The 23,977-nt window shown below is 35.5% G+C and overlaps 1 protein-coding gene across 1 annotated transcript in view; it reads right to left on the bottom strand.

Annotated features, from left to right (window-relative positions):
- PARPBP (PARP1 binding protein) overlaps positions 1 to 23,977 on the bottom strand; it is a 50,207-nt gene that overhangs the window by 3,381 nt on the left and 22,849 nt on the right. The window contains 5 exon segments of the mRNA XM_030479811.1: positions 8,745 to 8,826; positions 13,059 to 13,097; positions 13,099 to 13,211; positions 13,213 to 13,236; positions 18,477 to 18,660. Of these exon segments, the coding sequence (XP_030335671.1) occupies positions 8,745 to 8,826; positions 13,059 to 13,097; positions 13,099 to 13,211; positions 13,213 to 13,236; positions 18,477 to 18,660 (442 nt within the window).

The raw sequence follows: 23,977 nt of genomic DNA, 5'->3' as shown, positions 1-23,977 counted from the left end.
GCTGCAGTTGGTCAGATGAACATACCTAGACTTTTCTGGGGGGAAAAAAATCCCATAAGTTTACAGAAACAGTTCTTTCTGACTTAATAAGCCTGTGCATATATATTTTTACTTTAAAACTCAGTATTCCCTTCAAGAGTTACAGACCCAATTTTCCCAGTTGTTCATCACTCCCAAACCGCAATTTACCTATGCCAGATAACAGACTGAGAAAGAAAGGTGGATTTAACGGGGGGGGGGGAAGTAGCCAGCCCGACTCTCAACAATTCTAGTATTTAGGTGTTAATCTACTCTGTACTTAAAACATTTACCTTAAGGTAAGACAATATACATAGCCATTTACAAGTGCTCCAAGTTTACGCTTTAGCTCACTGAGTCATTAAGCGTATGCCATTAACTTTATAGTCTTTTCAGAAAGTGTTTTGAAGGATGGAGAATCTACACCCAGAATAAGCTTAAGAATGTGAAATAATTAAAAATGTAACTCTAACATAGTTTAAACTTAATTAATATCTAATTGTATGACTACAATATTCAGAATATAGAGGGCTTACATCTTCTTTAAGCTTAACGTTATTGTAATACTAATGCAAAATATTCTTCTGTACTTGCTGTTTCTTAAACACTTCATGTCAATCTTTAAAATTCTCTCAATTCTTATATGTTGTTCAGCAAATGTCACACATTAAAAAATATGCAACAGTAACTTGCACAGAGTTCTAACACATATTCAGATTGCAAGAGGCAAATAAACTAAAATTCGTGCTGAGTTGATGAAGCTATAAGAAACACGTCACAAAACATCAAACTTGAGCAAGAAAGCCTGATAGTTACCCTTCTATAACCAACAATAAATCCAGTTACCTTTTGGAACATTAGGGTTTCCTTTTACCACCTATCTAGTGCTTCACTAATTCATTTTGCAGGGATTAAAAAAAACAGAGTAAAAGGACAGAAGTCAAGCTCAAATACTGAAACACTTGCTGCACAAACCCATCTGTCCATTTCAACTTCAGTGAAGCTTGAAATAGGCCTCCAAACTTCACTCCATATTGCATCACATACCATTTAATCATTTGCAAACAGCAGACAAAGCTTTACCAATATATGACTGTTTCAGCTGATGCTAATACTAATCTACAGGGTATATATAAATCAAGAGTGCAAGACTAAATTTGTTGAAGCAGTCACACTTCCCAAGTAGTCTAGGAATGGATATTCTGTCATAAAAACAACTGTATTACACTGAATGAGGTAGCAATAAGTAAATTTTAATGGACTGAAGGCAGAACAAAAGAGCACAAGTCCAGTGCTGAATTTAGAAGTAGAGCTTCACTGGAACGTTTTTAAGGAAAAAAGAACAACTTAAAACGTTATTGAAGCACACATAAAGAAGCCTGTCGACAGCCTGAAATAGCTCTTAGAAATCAGAGTTCTTTTACATTAAATTCCCTGAAACCCACTGCTTTGAGGGAACCAGCCTAATGACCTACAGCTCTGGGAGAGCAAAAATACATTGAGAGCTCAGGTTGCTAATCAAGTAGTTGCACACAAATGGGATGTAAATGCACATAAATGGCATGCAAATGCACACAAATGGCAAAACTCAGACTTAGTATCCCCTCTCCTCTTCACAAGCAACTGGGATGTTGCCTTTATAACTATACAAAAAAAGAAATTCTGCTGCATTTCAGAAAAAGGGGTTCGCAGTTATCGCTGTTCGGCTGGAATTGTTAGAATTTAAGACTGTTTTAGTGCATGTAGGTCAATTAGTAGTCCTAATGAGTAAAGGAAGCAGGATATTCTCCCACTTTGATTTCTATATCTAGAGAAGTTTTTCAGTTGTTCAAGATATAAACATTCACTTTTATGTGAAATATTCATGGTGCATGCTCTATTTATTTCTAAAAGTTAGCTGATAATCTGTTCCAGATCTCCTTTCAGCATCTGCATACAGACAGTACTGCCAATATTGAGTCACTAAGAATGTTGAGATTTGGTTTTTATGCACTGGAATGGCATAATAGAATTTGAAAACCTACATCAGTAACAACAAACACATGTTTTTATTTTCTAGCCAAACAATTAAAGCGCTATTTGGAAGGGGAAAAAAGATAAAAAGAAAAAATATCTTTTCTTACCCTTGTCCTTTTAGAGGAAAAAAAAAGGTAAGTTGAAAGAGAAAATTGAAAGAAAGGGAATGCAAAGGAAAGAATAAATGGGAAGTATCATTGCCAAACCAAGGCATCATGTTATCCAAACATGAAAAGTGTCCTGAATAGCTCAGGTAATAGCAAGCTTTTATTGTACTGAAACTATCACATTTTTTTAGCATGACATTGTACCAGCCTTTGCTATCCCAAATTAACCTATGACTGTTTTGAGAACATTTAGCCTCAAATCACCTCATTATTGGGTTTCAAAAGTATTCAGAACTCACAGCTATGGATACTAGGAAAGTAGTTTAGCAGTCTTGTAGAAACAAAATGGTATTTTCTACACAAGTGTAGTTTATCAACTGAAACTAATAATAAAGTCTTACCTCAGATTTTGTGCTGAACACAACCTTTTTCTCCTCTCCTACACTTTCCTCCATACACTCATTCTTAGCATACTCCATACACATTGAAGCTGCAAGTCAGCTTAGTATTCTCCATAATTACATTCCACTTAGAAATAAATATTTCTTGCTACAATAGATGAGACTGCTACCTGAGAAAGATTGTTTTCTCTAATACCATGAGTTTTCTGTTCACAATTATAGTGGGCATACAGAAACCTCTTGATAACTTCCTGGTGTTAGCTTTCCAAGTCACGGTTTATTTGTATTGGAATCACAAATAGGCAAAACAATTCTCTCAAGTAACAGCATTTGGAGAACTAAGCAATGAAAAATAACAGCAGTGCATGAAGCTAGATATTAAGCCATTTTATATAGGCATGAACAAGTCACATGAGAAAGGCAGACAGGGATTTTTTGCTTTGTGGAGCTTTTTCCTTGGAAGGATTTCTATACACAGTAAAATTACAATGAACTTCAAGCATGCCAAGATTTGTTAGAGTTCTTAAGCCATAAATTCTTTTCAAAACTACAACTATGGTTATGTTCCCAATTGGAGGGAAATAGTGCCTCATATAGGAAAGGTTGTCTCCAGTTACATTAAGAAAAACACATGCCAAACTACTGAAAGTCCTGGCAGCTGTTTCAGGGTAAATGTGTTAACAATGCAGCAGGATTTCTAAAACAAGGTATCAAAAGGCCAAAACAATCCTAGGTTTAAAAAAAAAATAAATCTGTTACTCTCTCATATATTGCATGCTCATATCCTAATAGTTTTTGTTGCTTCCTTCTTAACTCCTAAAGTTCAGTTTCACCCAATCCCATTAGTTCAGGAACAGTACATACACCTTAAAAGTGTAATTAATCTTTTCTGATGCAGAAGAAAGATGAAAATCTTATTATGTAACATTTTTGTTGTCTTAAGTTACTCTTTAACCTAAACAAGGCAGTTGATCTAACAGCCCTTCTTTCCCCTCCTCTCACCAATAAACAGGACTTACATAACCCGATCGAAATCAACAAAATAAGGAGTCAAACAATAGGGTATCTACCTATTTCAGATAAATGGAAGTATGATTTGAAGAAGCAGACATAAGGTTAGATAAACCTTTGTTAGATAAAATACCTCTCCTGTATAATTAAACTTTCTATATATTTTTATAAAGCAGAAAGGAGTGATAAGGGCAACTAACAACAAGAGACATAATTCAATAGACTTTCTATAGACCTTTCTGAATTAAAGAGTCCTTCCACAAAACAGCATTCACCAGAAGACACTTCACTTAAACAATAGATAACAAACTTGAAACTCTTAACTGTCTCTCAAAGGAAGATTGAGTTTCTCATTATTACTCTTACCTGCTTCTGCTAGAGGGAATTAAAAAATGCAACATGCTAGTTCCCCAGACTTCTTTCTTCTCGAGGGATAAGAGCTACAGCTTCGCCTTCTAACAAATGCCATTATAGTTAGGTGATCTTTCTGCATCTCTTCCAATATTTAATGAGGATTGAAAGACAAAAATATTTCTTTGTCTTTCACTGTTGCCAGGAATTTGTTTTGGCACAATGGAAATACCCACAGATTTATTTTATTTTTAAACACCAATTCCAGTGCATAGCTACTCGTTAACTTTATCCAGTCTCCATATTTTTAGATACTAAACACATACACATGATGTTGTGCTCTAGGTCTAAATATTACCAATCTCCACTCCTCCACATAATTCTTCAGAAGTTGAGAGATCAGTTCCTCTTAAGGAAGGAGAGGGCATAATGATTTTTTCTCTCCTCTACTTCCTCCCTTCCCTCTCCCCCTTCCTTTTATTTTTTTTTTTTTTTTTTTGGGTGAGGGGGAGTGGAAAGTGTTTCTCCTTTCATTTTCTAGATTTTCCTGAACTTCTATATTCAACACACACATCTTGATGGGACTAAGCATACAAACTAATCATCACTACCATGTTTTTCTTCCCCTATCAAATGTCATGGAAAATGAGACTTTCATGGCACAAGTTCTAATGAGACATCACAAATCTGTACTACAGACTAACCTCTAACCACCTGTCAGAGGCAGCACGCTAAAAAGGTCCTTAGGACAATTTTATAGAACTAATGCTATTATCACACACACTGCATAAGAAACGCCTCAGAATAATCAGTGACATTGAGAAGAAACATCATGTTGCTATTGTTTTATTAAAGAAAACCCCATGGTATCCCTTCTGAGTCGATTGTTAAAATGAGGGCATTATGCATAACAAGTTTACAACTGTGAATTTTACAAGTAACCTGTAAGATGGTTGTATTAATAATAATGAAGACTGATATTCGGTATAAGAAGGTGATAAATATTAATCCAGCACTTGAGATCTATGGTCATGGACAAGGAATTCATTGTGCTATGCGCTGCACAGTCAAGACAGAACAAGATTTATTTCTACCAAGAGAAATTACAATCGAAGACAAGAAATATATGGATTCACGGAGAAAGGAACTGAAATTAGTCATTATAATGGGCATCCATCTCAACACAAAGCACTGCTAGGTTTTGGGGAGAGGTTGATTTAAAGGTACTGAAAAAGGTTTTAAAGGAGGGTAATGAGTTCTGCAGATACCTATAGGAAATCTCTTCAGCCATAAGAAACAGTACAAAACAGGCAGCTGAAAGAGCTAGTCTGAAACTTAGCAAAGGAACAATGAAGATTGGTATTGTAGGCTGAATGTAAGCAAGGACAGATATCTCTAAACAGCAAATCAATAATAACCAACGGGTTGGCACAGGTTAAAACAAGTAGTTTCTATGCACTATAATGTAAAGGGGCAGACTGAGATGTAAACAGAAGAATGGCATCTAGTGTCTAACCACTTCGATAACTTTTTTTACAGCAATCTCAAGTGAAGAAAGACAGGACAAAGCTGCAGCTATGAAGTCCAAGAAAAATACATAGCAGCACATCAAAAAGCTAAATGAATATTTCATAAGTTATAGTTGAGTGGACATACAGATAGAGAAGAATATATTCCAGAGATATTATGGACTTAAAAAGTAACAAGTAGGATACCATCCTCAATGTTAAATATACCAGGAAAGATAGACATACTTCAAGATCAACAGCTGGGTATTGGCAGAATGGTATAGAAGTAACAAAAGATGTCAGTGTTTACAAAGAAAATACTTAGGTCAAGTGTAGATCTGTGAACTGTTCATACAAAGATGATAGCTTAAATTCTATTTGTAAACGTACTCATCCACAAAAAAAATGTACTGAAAGAGAAGAGAAAGACAGGGTCCTCCCTATAAAATCTTCATAGAAAAAAGAAGAAAAGGAAGGAGTAGAAACATGCAACAGAAAGTCTGTAGAAATTGTTAGAAAGGCAGAAATAAAAACAGAAAAAGACAAAATTACAAGATGACTGTTTCAAGAAAACAAGCAGGATATTATGTAAGAAAATGGAGATCAAGGATAAATGACAGAGAACTACCTGAGTTTTAGTTACAAGCCATTAGTTGTTTGGCAACAGCAATTTTAGTTGACTGAAAGGAGAAACAAGTCTAAAGTGAACATAGGAATGCCAGAAGAATAATTCTAGATTTCATAGGAATATAGTGTAGTTTAGATGGTATTGTTTGGCTGATACACAGAAAAAGAGAATTACAAACTTCAAGTGAAACACCGAAATATCTTGAGTAAGAAGACTCTATGCTGATATGTAACTGACGAAAAATTACACTCTGAACTGCATGACTTTTATTTTCACTTTTTTAAATGGAAAAACATCTTGAGATATTTGGCTTCAGTTTCATGCTGTACTTTGTCTCTCTGGTACTTGGAGAAAGCCATAAAGAAGACTGATGTGATTGCTACAGGCAGTATAGCAGCCACAGTGTTGCTCTAAGATACAAGTTGTATAGCCCAAAGCAGCCATTCATTTTAACATGTTAATCACACGTTACCGTTCATATTGCTAAAGTAGGGGAAGAGAGTCCACCATCACAGATTTTATTTACAAAAGCTAAGACTATAAGCAAGTTTACAGTCTTCTAAGATGCCAAAGAAATTTCAGAAGTGTGAGGCACAGACTTAAGACCTGCTGTTCTCTTTTGTCATAAGATAAAAGGTCATTTATATTTTCAACTAGCTTAGGCACCTGATGAGCATCAAAATCAGTCCTAGAATTTGATTGAAAGATATCAAAAATTATTGGTTAAAAACATTAGATGTTTCATTCTATTTTGCCACAAGTATATTTTATTTTGTCAATCATGGTAAAGCAAGACTAGGACAAGAGTCCTGCAGAAAAAGACAGATTCTTGTATTGTATTAACAAGGATCATAGGAGTCACAAAACTTAGAGTCAGGCATTACAAAAGCAGCACAGGAGAGCGTCAAGATGACCCTTTGGCATACAAATCCTGCTCCTGAAGTAGAACTCATTCAATTAGTCAGAGACCTCTGAAAGAACTACTATTTGCACAGAAATTACGGTAGCTAATCTGGTATTCTTGATTAGCAAAAAAGCATTTCCCAGAAAAAGTTAAAATAGTTTCATAACATTAATCAGTCTCAAGATTCCTATTTTTGGCAGTTTCTGCCAAAACAGCCAATATTTGCTGTTTTAGTGATATTGGCTGGGGAGCCTGGGCTAAGGTTTTTGTTTTGCAGTGGCATCAAGTAATCTTAATAATGGAGGCTGAAATCAGCCTGACTGGGAGGAAGTGGCAAAAGCACCCCATTGCGACTGGTCCAGGGGCTCCATGCATCTTTGGCACAGACTGTCTCAGGAGAGGGTACTTCAAAGTATCAAGGGGTTTGAGCTGCTTCAGAAGTGATTGGCATTAAAGCACAGCTCCTCCTGGCAGTTTCTGCCAAAAAACGTATAAGTTTTGCAGTAAAGGTCTCAAATGTGACAGGTAATTACTTCTAGGCAATAATTTTTGTAATTTGATACTGAACACAGCTGTTCATGAATCCAATTATAAAACCTCTATTTAGATAAGAAAACTATTTCAATCTATTATGCAAACAGCAAATCACATTTTTTGCTATTTGATGAGTAAAGCTGCCATTTAAATATGCTGTTCATCATAAAATTAATGTAATGAAGATCCTTTATCATCTTCAATCTTTCATAATTTTCCTGAGTTTTAAGCTGCATTTCACCATAATTAGTGTATGTATCCAAAACACCCATCATCCACCCCACTCCCACTCCAAAAAAAGCATTCAGAATCAAGTTAGAGTATATTTAAAACAATGCTGAAAATACTGACAGCACTTGTCATTTTACTTCCTTTAATAACTACTTCTCAAACATGTAATATGTTAAAATTCTCATGTCCAGTGGCAGAAAGAAATTTTCCATTGTGTTGTTCTGGAACTGATTCTGATGGCTTAAAGCACCTCTGTTTTCTTCCTTATATACTAATTACATTTGTGTTTTTACCTCTTGCCAGGACTAATGTAAAAAATATTAGGTCACTTTTATTTAGCAATCTGTTGAAATGCTGTGGAAGATACAAGTTCTGCCTCTTTCCATAGTCCCAATGTTCAAGTCTGACAATTTTAAGGAAAAAAGGCTATGTAAAATGCTGTACACTGGAAGACTTCAATTTTCAGAAACACTGAAGTTGTTCTTTTGAATAGTGTCATTCACAATACCAACCCTCCTAATGTTCCATTCCATCTATAAAATAGCAAACATTAGCAACTTTATTTTATTGTTCTCAAAGCCATTTTATGGGAATGTCCTAAGAATGTTTCAAATAAAAAGAATCCTCCCCCAAATGCAATGAAAAAGACATTATTATGCTTTTAGAACACCTATGTTATCAGAACTGAAATTAGGTGCCTGTGCTGCATTTTCTCTCTATTTTCACATAGCTTCAGTTTTATTCCTATAGTCCTGAAACACACAGATGGTTAAACGAAGAGCTACAGATTAATTCAGCACATCTCCAGTAAGAGATTTTCATTAGGAAGTACTTTTAAGTTTAAAGCCCCTCTCTTCTTACGTTTTAGATATTTCCATTCATAGTACAGCAGTTGAGCTAATTACCACAGTTTAATCACAATTACATTTCTTTAGCTATGGGTTAAAATTCTCACTCAGCTAAAATGTAACACTTTTCATTTTAGCATTATTATTTCAGTACACCTATAGTTGCATCGCAATTCCTACACAGTACCGTCATTTTTTTTTCATTCATAGATTTCTGAATACGTTGTCTGAGAGGTTTCGGAGAAGATCCACTGGATTGTGCTGGAGATCTATATTAGAAAAAGATAAGATTTAGAAAATACAAATGCAATTATTAAGAAAACCAGTTACCATACCAAGTCCCTCAGAAACAGGAAGTATCTTTGCTCTCCAAGCCGTACTTTGTTTTCTCCCTTCCTAGGTAACCACATGTACTGTGACAACTAAAGACAGCATAATGAAATAAAACTTACAGTTGCAATTTCTGGTATTTTGCAGTATGTTTACAATATTGTAGAGCCGCAACCACACTATTATTTCCAATGCTGGTGTTGTGTTACCAGGTCACCATCCCACTTAAATCCCCTTGAAAAGCATCTGGTTCACATCCAGAATAATTTTCCTCATATTTACAGACTTCTCAATAGAAATACTCAAACAAACAAAATGCTTCCACCCTCCTATATTTCAGTATGTGAATAGTTACATATATTAATGAAAAATTTTGACACATATAATGCAACAAAATTATTGATGCATGTAAGAGGGAGGTTTTGGTTTGAAATAAGAACCAATCTGTGCATCTGTAAATAATTACTTCCTCTGTTTATGCTTATGGCAATGCAGTGTGCATGAGGGAAGTTTTTTTCAAAAATAACTCAATTTATTTAGCTCATTCTACTCAATTATTCAAAAAATTAAATTTATTTAGCCCAATATATTTTATTTATTTCTATTTGTCTGTGGTGCAAAATTTCTGCAGGACCTTGCAATGGTTTTGTTATTTAAATTGCAAAAATATGTAGCTTTACCATGCTCATGTCTACACTGCTGTTCTGGTTCATAAGCCTTTGTAACCTGAAATGACTAAATTCTCAGCATCTTATTTTCCCATCAACTGATGATTCCTCAGAACAAGCAACTGATTATATCACCAGTACATGGATAGGTTAGCTTCTTTTTCTGCGCCCACAGAAACGGATTTTCAAGAGATTCTTTGGTTTGTACACCAGATCAACATGGGCATTCCTTAAATAGAACAAAATTTAAAAAGCAAGAAAAGAAATGAACTGGCTTTAACTTTAATATGATAGGAAGATAATGGCAATGATACAAAAAACAGCAGCAAACAAAAAGTTGCCCCAAACCCTGAACAGCTGTTGAAACTGCAAAATCAGGAAAATATAACCTTTTTCCATAAAGGTTATGAAAATACTTAATTCCATAGTTATGCAAAATTTAACTCTAAAAATAAATATCATTAATTATAGAAGAATCGCCTCTCACCTTACTTTGATTTCAATATCACTATGTTTTTATGCTTGCTTAAAAAATTTTAAAAAGACTATGAGAAAAAAAGCATATTTCTGCCTTGCATGCAGCTTAAAATACAAAAAAAAAAGGAAGATATTTTTATTTGCACTTCTATAATGGAAATGAAGACTGAAATGAGATGCTTACAGAAGGAAAATATTTGACGGATATACTAAAAGACACATTAAATAAGAAAAACTTCATTTTGGTTAGGATGTTCATTAAGGATGTGTTGTCAGGGTTTACATTTTCAGTTCCCAAAGACACAGGCATTTCACAAATTACAATGAAAATATTTTTAATTAAAGAAAGCCAACAAAGCTGAACAACACAATAGACGCTTCTCAGCAGTAACTTTTTTTGAGGATTTCAGTAAAAAACCTACTCAACCGAACTAGAAGTTCATTAAAAGAAGAGTAAAAAAAGGCAAGAATTCCTGAAATGCTGAAGTTTTGAGAAAGAGGAGCTCTCATTTAACCTCAGTCTTCACCTGAAGACAATGATCTCTCCAGAACCCAGACAAAGCTACCCACAAACTTTAAACATATTTTGGGATACTGCAGTAAAGAAATCTCTAGAAATAACAAAAATCATTGTGAAAAACCTGGAAAGAATAACTACCATGTGAAAAAAACCCATAAAACAATAACTACCATATGAGGTGACCAACAATCTAATACAGAATCGGATTAACTGAAAGAGACTGAAAACTGCAGTGATGCTTACTGCCAAAGGTAGTGTCATTTATCCTGTAAACTGTTCCAGATTTATTGTTAAAAATAGATTGGCAAAAAGTCTGCAAACACTCTAGATTAAATATTTGATACATCAGCACTAACAAAAAAGTGCTGTATCATAGAGATGCCTGTACATTGATGCAAATCAGAGTGACACCTTAGCTAATATTTTGTGTAGTATTCAGGTGTTCAGCGTTCATAAAGCAATTGGAATCTTACAGTAAAGCTGCTAGAGAAATGCAAAACACAGATTTGAGAACAGGTGTTGTTTTCAAGTTTCTTTTTTTATTCCTAACACATTTAGGATTATAAATTCAATACTTTGAATAAATTATTTCCAAATCAATTTTTTAAATGGAAGCATACAGTTAATATTAAATATATATATATACACTGGAAAATAAAATCTAAACCAAGTCAACCACTAAAAATTACTAAGCAAATCACAAGAATTGTCTAGATTACAATATAAATTCCCAAGGAGGAGTACCTGCTCACACCTACACTGAGAAGCAAATGTCTTACCCTTTCAAGAATATTCAATTCAAGAAAATTAATTCAGCTGAAAAATCAAATTAGGTAAGTGAAATGAGAGCACTCAGTAGGCACACTTATTAGAAATAAGTGGGTTTAAATCCATTTTAAATTAAAGAGTTGCTAAAAAAAAAAATTAAAAAAAAAAAAATCAAGATTTCTAGCTCCGAATAATAGCAGTGTTTAATTCAGAAAAATTCAGGTGGGCCTTGATTCCATTCACATAGAGCATTAACATAAATCTGATTAAGCTCCTTATCATTCTGATAAAAATACAGCCATGGTGAGGTTAATTAAATTAATGAAGCAATTTAAAAAGTAATGTGGATCAATTTTCCTGAATCTGAAGTAATGGAAAAATAAGAGACTAAAATCAGTGTTATTTTAAGCTTGTTAGATAATGAAACAGAAATGTATAACTACAGCTATCCACAGATATTGAGAGGTGAAACAAATATTCCACAACATGTTGTTACAAGCAGCCTTTTATTAAAAATTACAGGTTTACTTAGAATTCTTACTAGGGAAACTGATTTTAAGTTCTATTAGAATGTGCTTCCTTTGGTTTCATAAAATATGTTGAATGACAAATCTAATGAAACCCTTGCATTCTTTGACTTTTAGAATCCTCCATCTTCCACTTTAGGACTTGTCACTGTTTTTCTCTTTCCTTGCCGTCATCCTCACAGCCCTGCACCTCCACACCCTGATAGTGTTGTTATGGTGGGTCGTGGGAAACGACTGCTATCAGCATAAGAAACACCTCCATCTTCCCCACTGTTCCTACCCTTTTCAGTGTAGATCATCTTTTAACTTGGTGAATCCAAGAACTGTGCATGCACAGAGCTTGATGAGCAACTGGCCACACAGCCCCTGCCCTGCTGAACAGATGCTCCAATCACTGCTAAAGGCACCAAGAGCAGGGACAACCAATAAGAGGCAAAAGCAGGTCCTTATCTAGACAATATATTTACCTTGAGAAAAGGATTTTTGGGGAACTAACCACTGTACTACAGAGGATGCTTGTCTTCGAACCCTGGCTGCTTTACTTCTCCGCTAGCCACCAGGGAGAGGTTTTCTCCTTTCCTCTCTTCTTCCTCTTCTTTTGATTTTATTGTTCTCCAAAAGTAACTTTCACCATTAAAACCAATGTATGCCATCAGCTACAGACCCGATTAATAAATCTTCATGCATGTAAATTTGTTGCAGCATCCATTGTGCAATACTATCCTGACTGGTGGATAAGAAAAAAATATTTAAAACTGTCTCCACAAAATAATTACTACATAGATGAAACACAGGATATTATTTAAAAAATCTCTTGTGTCATAGCTAGACAAAGGAGGCATCTTCAAATTGACTAGTAATCTAATTAGGTACTGAACAGACAGTATTTGAACTTAGGAGTCCGAACTCAAGAGGTGAGTATTTGGAAGTTTGTTGCAATGGTTTTTGTGCAGCCCAGAAATGTACTAGCTCAAAAAGTCCATATTACAAAAGTATCTTGAAGATACATAAAATGCAACGGGGAGGAGAACTTGAGACTATTCCAAGAATGCTTTCCCTTTACACCTAAATAGGGAAACCTACCCTCACAATAGCCTGCACTTTGGTCATCTGCTCTGTAGATGTAATATCAGTGCTTTGTTAGCCACTTAGTAGATCTTTAGAAATAAAGAAACAAAGCCAACAAAAAAAAAAAGTCTTCTAGTACTCACCTGAAGAGTGTCAAAACAGAGGTGATACCAAACAAATTCAACTTTCATTGTCATATAATAGTTCTGCTTGTTCTGGGTGGGAGGATTGACAGCTTCTTCATCCAGAAGAACTAGTAAGACCTTTACAGTATCTCTGCCACAATACGCAGTACCGGTGATTTACAGAATGCAATTTTGGCTGAAAGCAAAAAAATTAAAAGGACACACAACAGGAAAGGTCAACAAGCGACCAATAGCTCACCTCCAAAGCAACCATATCAAGCACAAGGTGTGAGCATACCCTCCTTCCTTTCACAGTAAGCAATTTATGGGGAAACTGCCATGGGAAAGTTTCTTGCTCATCCCAGCAATTAGTAAAGAGTCTAGATCACTGCCAGCTGGAGGTATACACTGATGAGCAAGTCACACAGATAAATATACAAATCTGTGATGAAACCATGCAGCAGAAATTAACACATTATTTTCTCACAACCAATTTGAGTGCTATGGGGTACACAAACACATTCTGGTGAAGTCCAACTCCTCTGACTAACTGAATCTGCTAAAGCAGTTGGTTAAAAGTGAGATTTTCATCAAGATTTGACAACAGAGATACTTGGCACAATTTCCTGTTGTTCAGAACAGGATAGATTCCTCACGATTTTCCTCAAGAATAAAGAATTCCTTGAAGAAAATAACAATCCACATCTGGAAGTGCTCAATGCTACAGTCAGCAGTACAGATGTAGAACTCCATAGCCACTATGGGACTGCAAGAATTGCAAGTTCGCTATATTTTTCTTTAAAAGTACTAGGAGTTCCATAAAGAAATTTAGGGTTTAACACACAGTAGTAGATTTTAAAAACTACAGGCTTTCTTATTTACTAACACACAGAAACATTGGATAGCCTAACTTGGTTCAGAAGGACAGGGTAAGCAATGAACTGCATTTATCTAATCAGCTAACTGCTTTTAAACACAGACTTGAAAAGATCAAATTCGATTTCTCTCTCTATTTGATTACATCAATTAGTGTATGTAGCTTTCAAGAAACCATAGCAACACATGTCAGTCAGTTAGTATAAGTTATAATCAATAGCTAGAAATAGCAATTACAGAAATGGTTGTTACTTGGCTTTACAGAATTGGCCTATTTCAGTACTATTTAATTTCCTCAAAATTTATTCTGAACCTCTTCAGTCATTACATCACCACATCACAGATTTTTATAAAATGTCACGTGTGTCATGGTAAAATTGTCTTAATGAGAAAAGTATAAATTTGGCATCATCTTGACTGATAATACACAAAAGGGGAAAAAAAAATAAATCTTTAGAGTATAATACAATCTCCTAACTGCCAGAACATGACCTTCAGAAATCTCATGTAGCACAACAGTGACTTGGTGTACTAGCCATAGACTAAAATCCTATTGTCCAAGGCACAATAAGAACTTCAGTCAAGACAACAATCCCTGCCATAAAAAGTCTTGCTTATTAGGAAGCTTATATTCATGATTCAAATTATTTTTTCAATAAAATAGTTGATCAGTCTTTCAAGGGTTGTGATCATTAGCTACTTCAGACTATTCTGGTTAGTTACAGAAAGACCAGCCAGTTTCCATTTACAGTAGTAATTTTCTCAGGAAGAAATTAATCATAATTCCTAATAGTCACTCATGCAGGCTTCAACACAAAGTAGTGCTTCCTGCTGCATAAAAGTCATAATTTTCCTGGAGCTCTAGTTTCTTATAAAACAGGTATTTGCAGGAAAACTGAGCAACGATGGAAGAAAAGTGCCACTGCTAGGAGAAAAGCAAATATTTTTTCTAACAAAGTGACTCTTTTTCAGGTACATTTTATGATGGAGCAGCCTTCCCAGTAGATAGTGGAGGCATAGTTTTCAGCCTCTGTAGTTACGATCGTATTTTAAATTTGCACTCAAAGAATAATTCAGTCCACGTATGAAAAAATCCATAACATCCTATCAAAAGCAGAACTTATTTCTGAATGAGAATTATTTTTTTCTGAAAATTATAGCATCAGGTTCTTATAAAATAAAAACCAAAAACACATAAAAAACCAAACCAAAGCTGTATGTGAAATTCAGCACAGAGCATTTGTCTTTGCTGTCCTGAGATCTAATGGAACAATACAGGTGCTCTAATTTTTTTATGCAGCTCAAATTCATTTGGAAAACTTATGGGGTTTTTTGTTTGTTTTTGTTTTGTTTCTGTTTGTTTTCTTTTTAATTAGTAACCTACCCCTCTATATGCTTAGTAAAATGTTCTTCTACATTAAGCTCCACTAAAAATGCAATTTGACATCCGTCTCTTAACATTTGCTTAAGCTCCCTTTTCGACCCTCATCTCCGTGAATCACGTATTTAGGATTATCATTACAATATACATTCATCACAGATCTTCACAAGCTTCATTTACATCACAAAATTATTCCCCACACCAAAAGCAAAATAGCATCATCACACCACTGACAAAGGCAGGCAATTTACACACACTCTACCCTTGTCCCTATCACCACAATTACAAAAACAAAGATTCCCCACATTTACTCTGCTCTATAGCATGTCAGTACACATTTCGCCCAGTAACCTCTCCAGTTATGTCTTATCTCTAATTCAACAGGCCCCATATTGGGCACCACAAAGGACTGCAGTGGGTTGATCTTGGCTAGCTGTCAGGTGTGCACCAAGCTGCTTATCACACCTTCTCTCAAGAGGACAGGGAGAGAAAATATGATGAAAAGCTTATTGGGTCAAGATGAGGACAGGGAGTTCACTTACCAATTACCATCAGGGAAAAATAGACTTAAGGAAATTATGTAATTAATAAAATTCATTGCCAATGAATCAGAATAGGAGCCCTCCCTTTTCCCAGACTCAACTTCACTCCCAACTCTGGCTACTTCCTTTCCTCAAGTGGCACAGGGGATGGGAGAATGAGGGTTGCAGTCAGTCCCTAACGCTTCATCTCTGCTGCTGCTTCTTCCTGATGCTCTTCCTCTGCTCCTGTATGGGGTGCATCCCATAGGATACAGTCCTCCATGAACTTCTGCAATGTGGGTCCTTCCCACAGGCTGCAGTTCTTCGAGAACTGTTGCAGTATGAGTCCTTTCCACAGGGTGGAACAGACCTCAGGAACAGACTGCTCCAGCACTGGTTCCCCATGAGGTCACAGGTCCTGCTGCAAAATCTGCTGCTGCGTGGGCTCCTCTCCACAGGCTACAGTTTCTGCCAGGAACCTGCTCCAAAATGGCGTCTCAACAGGGTCACAGCTTCCTTCAGTGCACATCCACGTGCTCCAACCTGGGTACTCCACAGACTGCAGGGTGGCTATCTGCTTCACCATGGATCTCCATGGGCTGCAGAGGGAGAACCTGCATCTCCAGTCTTCAGAATGGGCTGCAGGGGAATCTCTGCTTCCGTGCCTGGAGCACCTCCTCCCCCTCTCTCACTGAGGTTGGTGACTGCAGTTTTTTTCTCTTATGTATTCTCATTCCTCTCTCCCAACTGCTGTCGTGCAGCATTTTTTACCCTTTCTGCTATGTTATCACAGAGGCACTACAACCACCACTGCCTGGCTAGGCTTTGGCCTGGCCAGCAGAGGGTCCCACCCTGGAGCTGGCTGGCTCTCTCTGACATGGGGCTAGCTTCTGGTATTTCTTCACAGAAGACCTTACGGCCCTGCCCAAAACCTTGCCCCTTACCAAAACCTTGCTATGTAAACCCAATATAGCACTAGATTTGTCAAGCCAAGCAGCATATTAGTCAGATCCAGACCACAGCCATCTCTAGTGGCTCTTAGTCACATCCATACTGTCGTGAGTACGGATTTGCTGTACTGGGTATGGTGAAAAGGATTAGCTTAAAGCCGGTCATCCTCTGCTGTGTACTAAAATTTCCTTACTGAGAAGAGCTACAGTAGAATCTGCTCATCCACAAGCAGATGGGATGTTCTGGCAATCAACTTAAACTCAAGAATTGGAAAAACTTCAACATAGAACCACAGGCTTACAATAATATAATTAAATTCATAAGCTGCCCTCAGGTGCCTATTTTGAGAAAAATATTAACTTTACATTGCTCTCAATGGGATTAAGTATTTAACCACATTTCCTAACAATATCACGATACAACCAACTTTTCTGTCTTTTGCCTCAACAAGGATAGTGGTAAACATTTCTACAGTCATTAGACTACGAACTTGACCTATGGAAAACAATAAGAAACACAAACCATTTGGAAATTTTGTGGGATTTTGTGGTTAATTTCTCTGAGGAACAAAGTTTTAGTAAAATAGTTTTACATTACGTATAACAATCAAAACTTTTTTAAATTTTATCGGTAATACAAGTAGCTAAATACATACAACTGATGACAGTGATCAGTTTTTCAGATGGGAAAGAGAAAGAAATAGAAGGATATGATAAGGAAACAGGGAAATACAGTGATGAAAGATTCAAAAGAACAAGCACATTGGAAGCCTGATTAAAACTTGTTTAAATTTTATGCTGCCATGAGGTAATTCCAGTGATTTCACAAAACAAAGCATTCTAACAATGTACACACATTCAAAATGTCTATAGTTTTTAAAAAGTTTCCTAGACAAAAATACATGGAATTGGGTAGTTTATATATCAACAATGTAAAATAAAATCATTAAAGCTAGTTGATGTTTTCATCACAAAAGAGACCATAATATAAATCTGAGTAGATTCAGGTTTAAGTACAAAAAACACAAATACAAAGTCTGTATTCTGTTCTCCACACTAAACAGAGAACTTTAAGTGTCCTAATTCCTTCTATGAAACTAAAATCATTAATAGTTTCATTACTGTCTTGAAACACTAATAAAGAAAAACTTAGACATTGGTTGTTTGGGGGTTTATTTTTACTCCCCTCCGTCTCCACATTTCACCATGTTTTGGAATTCTTATTTAACCTTGTTTTGAATGCCTTACCCTTGGAAATATTGATGCTGAGCTAATTAAAACCTGTGTATTCTAATCAAAATTACTGATACATGTTCTCAAATCTTAATTTCACTTTCATGAGGGTTTTTATTTGGAAATCTGCTATAGCTCTGTTGGCTTGAAATTAGTGGCAAGCATCATGGTTATAAGTATCTACATCTATAACAACTGTACCACAAGTAAAGTTTTGAAGAGCATTTTATTTACAATTTTGAGGTAAGAAGCTTAGTTTAAGTAAATCAGCTTTTTGAAACCAACACTGTAATCCTCAAGTCTTTCAACAAGTTTAAAACCCCAGTGTAAAGGAAATGACACTGCTCTGTACTGCTTGCAAAAGATAATAGCCTATAGAAAGTCCTTTAAAATATAAAGAAGAAACTAAACAGGAAAAAGACATTTGCTTTCTTGTAAAGCTAAATAGTAACAAGAACAAAAGAAGTCCCATTACCCGTGCTGGACTAAGTCCAGTAGTGCTGGCAGTCAAGGCTTCATGTCGTGAATCGATAATATTTTTAATCTTCAAATCCAAATCTTGTACAACTTCCTCTACTGCCTGACAGAAAGGATCCCCATTGCTTCGGCCTTTTATCAAATGCATCTTCACTGTTGACAGAATTCGCCCCCCTGCCATTCTGAAAATAGGCACAGGGTCATCTCCACATTAATCTTGGCAGCACTTTAGTATACCTATTAGCATTGAACATAGCCAGTCTTCACAGTTAATCAAAACGCTTCAGAGAACAGCTTTGATCTTTCAAATCAAACAGCAGTGTAGAAGTATTGTCCAATATAATAGTTTGCTTAAAAATATTATAAGGAAAGGTAACGAATTCATAATGAGCTGCAACACAAAACTAACTTCTCCATAGAAGTTCAAATACAAGTACTTTCTTTAAATGTACAGTTACTGTTTTGCTCATAAGCTCTTAAGTGGAAACAAAATGTTTCGATGGAACATGAATTCCAATTTAACAGCCTATCGGATTTTTGAGTCTTTTTTGCTACATGAAAGTGCTTCAAAATATCAATTTGCTTTCAATTTTATTTAAATAGATAGTAATTAGACAAGATAAACATCACTGTTTGCCATAAAGTGCACCCTTTTTTCACTAACTACAAAAAAAATGGCTACAGAGAAAACTTAGTAGTTTAATTAAGAAGTGTCCATGCAGTTTGACATCAAAAACAAAAATAATTGAATCTAATTGATATAGGGGCTTTATTTCAATGCCTACAGAAAGATAAAAAGGCATTTGTGAGTGCACCTAAACTACATTTAAACTGTTAATTTCATTTCATGGTCCTGTACCTTGAACCATCCACATTGCATGTATGATAGACTCCATTTGGGATCACTTTTGGATTAGAACTACCAGATCTCTCCCCAGTGAAACTCTTGAGTGATTAGCATTTACAGTTATACGGATAATGCTCCAATAGGCAGTATTGAGAGAACTACACCATGTCTTGCTCCCTCAGACTTGCAAGATCCACATATTACGTAAAAACGGAAATATAGCAGGCTGCCAGGCAGACTACATTATTCTGAGTATGCCAAAAAAAAAAAAAAAAAAAAAAAAAAAAAAAAACCCATTCTTGCAGATTCTGTGTCAAAACCCAAAGATCCTGTGTCAAAAAAAAAATGGCCACAGAAACTGAAGTTCTTCTAACAGTGCACCTTGATTTACCTAGTTCTGTTGAATGAGAAGAAGCAGTTACAACTCCAAGAATTCATTCCACTGGCCATTTATAAGTCCATCTTTCCACTCAGGAGTTGAAAGTGCTCCCCTGAACAACAGTGCTCACAATTAAGAAAATTTATAAATTAGCTCTAATTTATAATTTTTATAATTGATTCCCTTCCATTTTACTTTTTCATGTACAGTTTTTTTCACCTTTGAATACTGCTTAATAACACGTATAAGAGTAAAGGAAAAAATAAAATCATAGCAAGAGGCATAAAGGACCCATTCTTTTGAAAATACCCGATTCTCAGGAACAATAGGTAGAACTCTGTGTCCCAAAAATACCCTGAATTGAAATTAGAGATTAAGACAGCACTCAGGAGAAGTATCATAAACATCTTCTCTATTTTTACAAGGCATGTATTTATTGCCAGAGAGAGAGACAAGCTCCTGTGCTCCTGGATCCTTCTTTTTAAGTTGTAAAATCAGGTTTCCTACACTTGAAACCAAAAAAAACCCCAGCCTTCTAGTCCCAACATTTTTGACAAAAAACTTCCAATGAAGCTAGATATGGCTGCAATGCTAAGTTCAGTTATAAGAACGCCTTCCTGTCAGCTTTGGGGTTTCTGTAGTTTTGTTTGGGGTTTTTTTCATTTTTTTTTTTCATTTAAGTTTTATAAAGCCAAAAGTATAATGTCAGGCAAAACCAGCAAAAGCAGCAAAAGCAATTCCATTCATTCTGAGCTCCTGCTCTAAGAATTTTTCCTTTACAGCCAATCTGCTTCACAATCTATTGCAATAATTCATCTTCTCTTTACAATTAACCTACAGTTTCTTTATCCAGACTTTAAGAAACATTAGCCGCTTTCCTGCAATGTCTAATAAGTGGGTAGGATGGACAACTCTAAAAAAAAAAAAAAAAGGTAGCCTGTTAAATCTTGCCTTTAACAGCAGAGTTACTGAAGTTTCACTTTTTTTTTCTGAGAGTTAGGTTTGTAGTCCAAATCAAAGCAGAAATGCAGCATGTTGAGTGTAACCTAATATCAATCTACCTAGCTCAGACACCAACAGTTTTAATTATAACATGGACTGTATAAAACAACTCCATATTGATTCACACACCCTGAACACTATGGCACCTATGGTAGAATATGTAGGTACATCTATGATGCTGTAAATCATAGCTCCGCCAAAAACCCAAAGCAATGGCAATGGCTTTGTTACTGCAAGTGACATAGCCAAGAGTGAGATGATGACTAATTTTTCAGCTTTCTAAATGCTTACTAGCTCCCTCCATGCTCCTGCCTACTTACCCTAGAAGGATACCTTACAAATTGAAAGGTATATTTTATAGACATTAAATTCTGAAGATGAATTTTAGAATTCTAATTAGAAGAACATCCATCAAATGAAACTCTGCATGTCTACATTCACATAAAATATAGAATAAGTGGGCAAAGCTAGGTAATAATAGGAATTGAGTTAGAAAAACTAGTTTGTTTATATTGTTTCTTGTCAAAATACATAGAGGGAACTGGGCCAGAGACCTCGCTGTTTTGGCTTATTCTGGCTGAACAAGAGTCTTGTAAATAACTTAGAAAACCTGAAGTTAACTTGAAACTTTTTCTTTTTTTCTTTTTTTGGCTTTTTTCCAGGTCAAAACCAAATATTTCCACATAATTCTCAGCTTTAACTTTTGCAGATTAAAGATTATTCAATTCACATTAGATTTGCAGGCTTGGTTAAACAGAAAAACTTCTGCTTTGCAGAAATTTAAGCACAATGTATGCACTTAGCCAAAAGAAAAATCACTACGTGAAATCTTTCTGCACAGAGGTCAAGAACCATCCAGCTCTTTAAAAAAAAAAAAAAAAAAGAAAAAAAAAAAGGGAAAAAAAAAAAAAAAAGCTGGTGTACCTCTGCTCCAAAACCCACAATTTAGTCTAGCCACAAGAGAATGAAAAGTTTGAGAGGGGAATATCATCCAGCGCAAGTTGTCAAGAGGTAAGAAGAGAACACTGTTGAAGAAAAGTTTTGTCTCAGAGATGCATATAGGAAGCGTAGCCAAGACTTCTGATGCTTCTTGCCAAACTTCTTTATTTCCCTGAGCCTTAAACTGACACTTTCCAAAATAATACCCTCAAATGAGAATAGCACTGCATTAAATGAGTAGTATCTGTTCCATAAATACCATGCTGAACCTAGAACTCCAAGACAAACCAGCAGGTGAAGGGATTTACTGAAGTTGTCTTTGAAAGCCAGGTTCAGTCCTTTCTGTCTACAGATACCTTGAGCTTATCTACATCATTATAATTTCCACACATTTTACATATGTAAACATGTACGTTTACAGGAAGAAGTATTATTATACATATACCACTGGGCATCAGTTAATTAAGATAATCATGTGCTTAATTTAAATGCTATGCTCTGTATGTGACTATTACCTTGTAGCTTTCCACTGAGAAAACAAAACAAACTCCGATATGAACTTTTTCTACATTTATTTTTTGCCTATACTACCCAATGCCAACTAAGGATATTTGCTATTAGAAGTAAAGTTCATTTAATTTCTTTTTCTCCCCATACTCTTTCTTTTCCAGGAAAGAATTCCAGTCCCCCATCAGATATACACAGTATTAACTTGTGCAAAGAAAGGGAAAAGTTTGTTCATACTTCAACTAGAATTTGTATGAACAGGTCAAGACATAAAATGCTGATCTAACGTGTGTATTAGTACTCAAATACTGTGCCACAGCTTATGCCATTTTACACCAGGATATGATATAACAAAATAAGTTACACTAAGGTTTGTTTTATTAGTCTTGAATATATTAATAAAATGTTGAATCCATATAATTTGTGCTATTTCATGAATATTCCACAGCTTGCTACAGAAAGTCTTAACTAACCATGTCTAAAAGTTTCAAGAAGTACTGTCAAGCCTGTCTCAGTAGGAGAAGCATTCTTTTAATCTCTTTATGCCATCAAAAGCAGAAATGAAGATGGCTAGGGCTCTGTCCATGTTTATAGGATCGTTTCTGTGGTAAAGAGTATCATCCTTTTCCCAGAAAAGATAATTCACTGGTTCAAAAAACAACTTAAGAAATAACTATCTTGAAGATGATGCTATAAATTAATTTAACAATAAATATAATAATTCTATATTAAGCAATCGAATAAGTTACCCGAGTTACTTAAAATCCACTAGCACGACTTCATTGTTAGTGAGGTTTAAAAAGATTAATTAAAAGCATGAACATAAAACTGGTAAAATATTGCAAAAATGCAACTTGGAGTTTTGGGGTTTTTTTGTTTTTGGTGGGGTGGGGTGGTGGTGTTCCCTTTTTTTTTGTTTTGGTTTTGTTTGTTTGTGGGTTTTTGTTGGTTGTCCTTTTACAAAAAGGAGACCCTATGCCAGATATTACTCTTTTATAGGTTTATATTATGTAGAAGATCAGCTGAACTTAAATGAACTTCAAGGTATCTGCCACTGTACTAGATAAACATGTTTATATGAACAGAATAAGGTTGAAAACTATTACCTACTTTGGAGTTCCTAACAGCTAGAAGGGCAGCAAAGGTTTGTTTTGAATATGGAATTATATGGGCAAAGTTATCTGTCTTCGGATAATTTTTACAGCAGCAAAAGTTAAGAGTTTTAGTTCTTAATTCTGAAAAAGGAGCAAGAAACCTAATTGAATTCAAGCATGAACTTCATACATTAAACAAAGCAATACCATTTGTCTAACTCAATAGGGAACTGGAGAGACCTTGTCCCTTTCCAGTCAGGGTGTCTGCTAGCAAGCTTTCTCTGACGTTTCATTCAGATCATAGGCTTCTGCTGACATGAAACATTCTAGGATGAAGTGCTTCAGTCTTGCATCCATGATCTTTTAAACCATATTGAAGGAGCACTCGTCAAATCTTGTTGGCAATAAACATCTGTCAGTTACCACCATGAGAGATGTTGTAAAATAGCAATTATTTAATAAATGCCAATAATAAGGTCTTCTATTTAGTCATGTCCAACAATATTTCTTTGTTCAAAAGGCATGAACTGAAAGAAACCACAGCTAGAAAACCCACTTTATCTTTATCTATGATAGAAATAACGAAGGAAAATCCAGAGTCATTATAAATACTGAAAAACCCCAACCTTATAGAAACTGTTCAGCAGGGAATGTTCAGACATGAAAGCCTGGATCTAACAGTACCGAGTGGGCTCAGCAAAGTCCAAATGTGACCATCAGCATATCTGCCC

This window comes from Strigops habroptila, chromosome 3, assembly GCF_004027225.2.
Source record: "Strigops habroptila isolate Jane chromosome 3, bStrHab1.2.pri, whole genome shotgun sequence".
Taxonomy (NCBI): domain Eukaryota; kingdom Metazoa; phylum Chordata; class Aves; order Psittaciformes; family Psittacidae; genus Strigops; species Strigops habroptila.
This window is presented reverse-complemented; position numbering and strand designations above follow the sequence as displayed.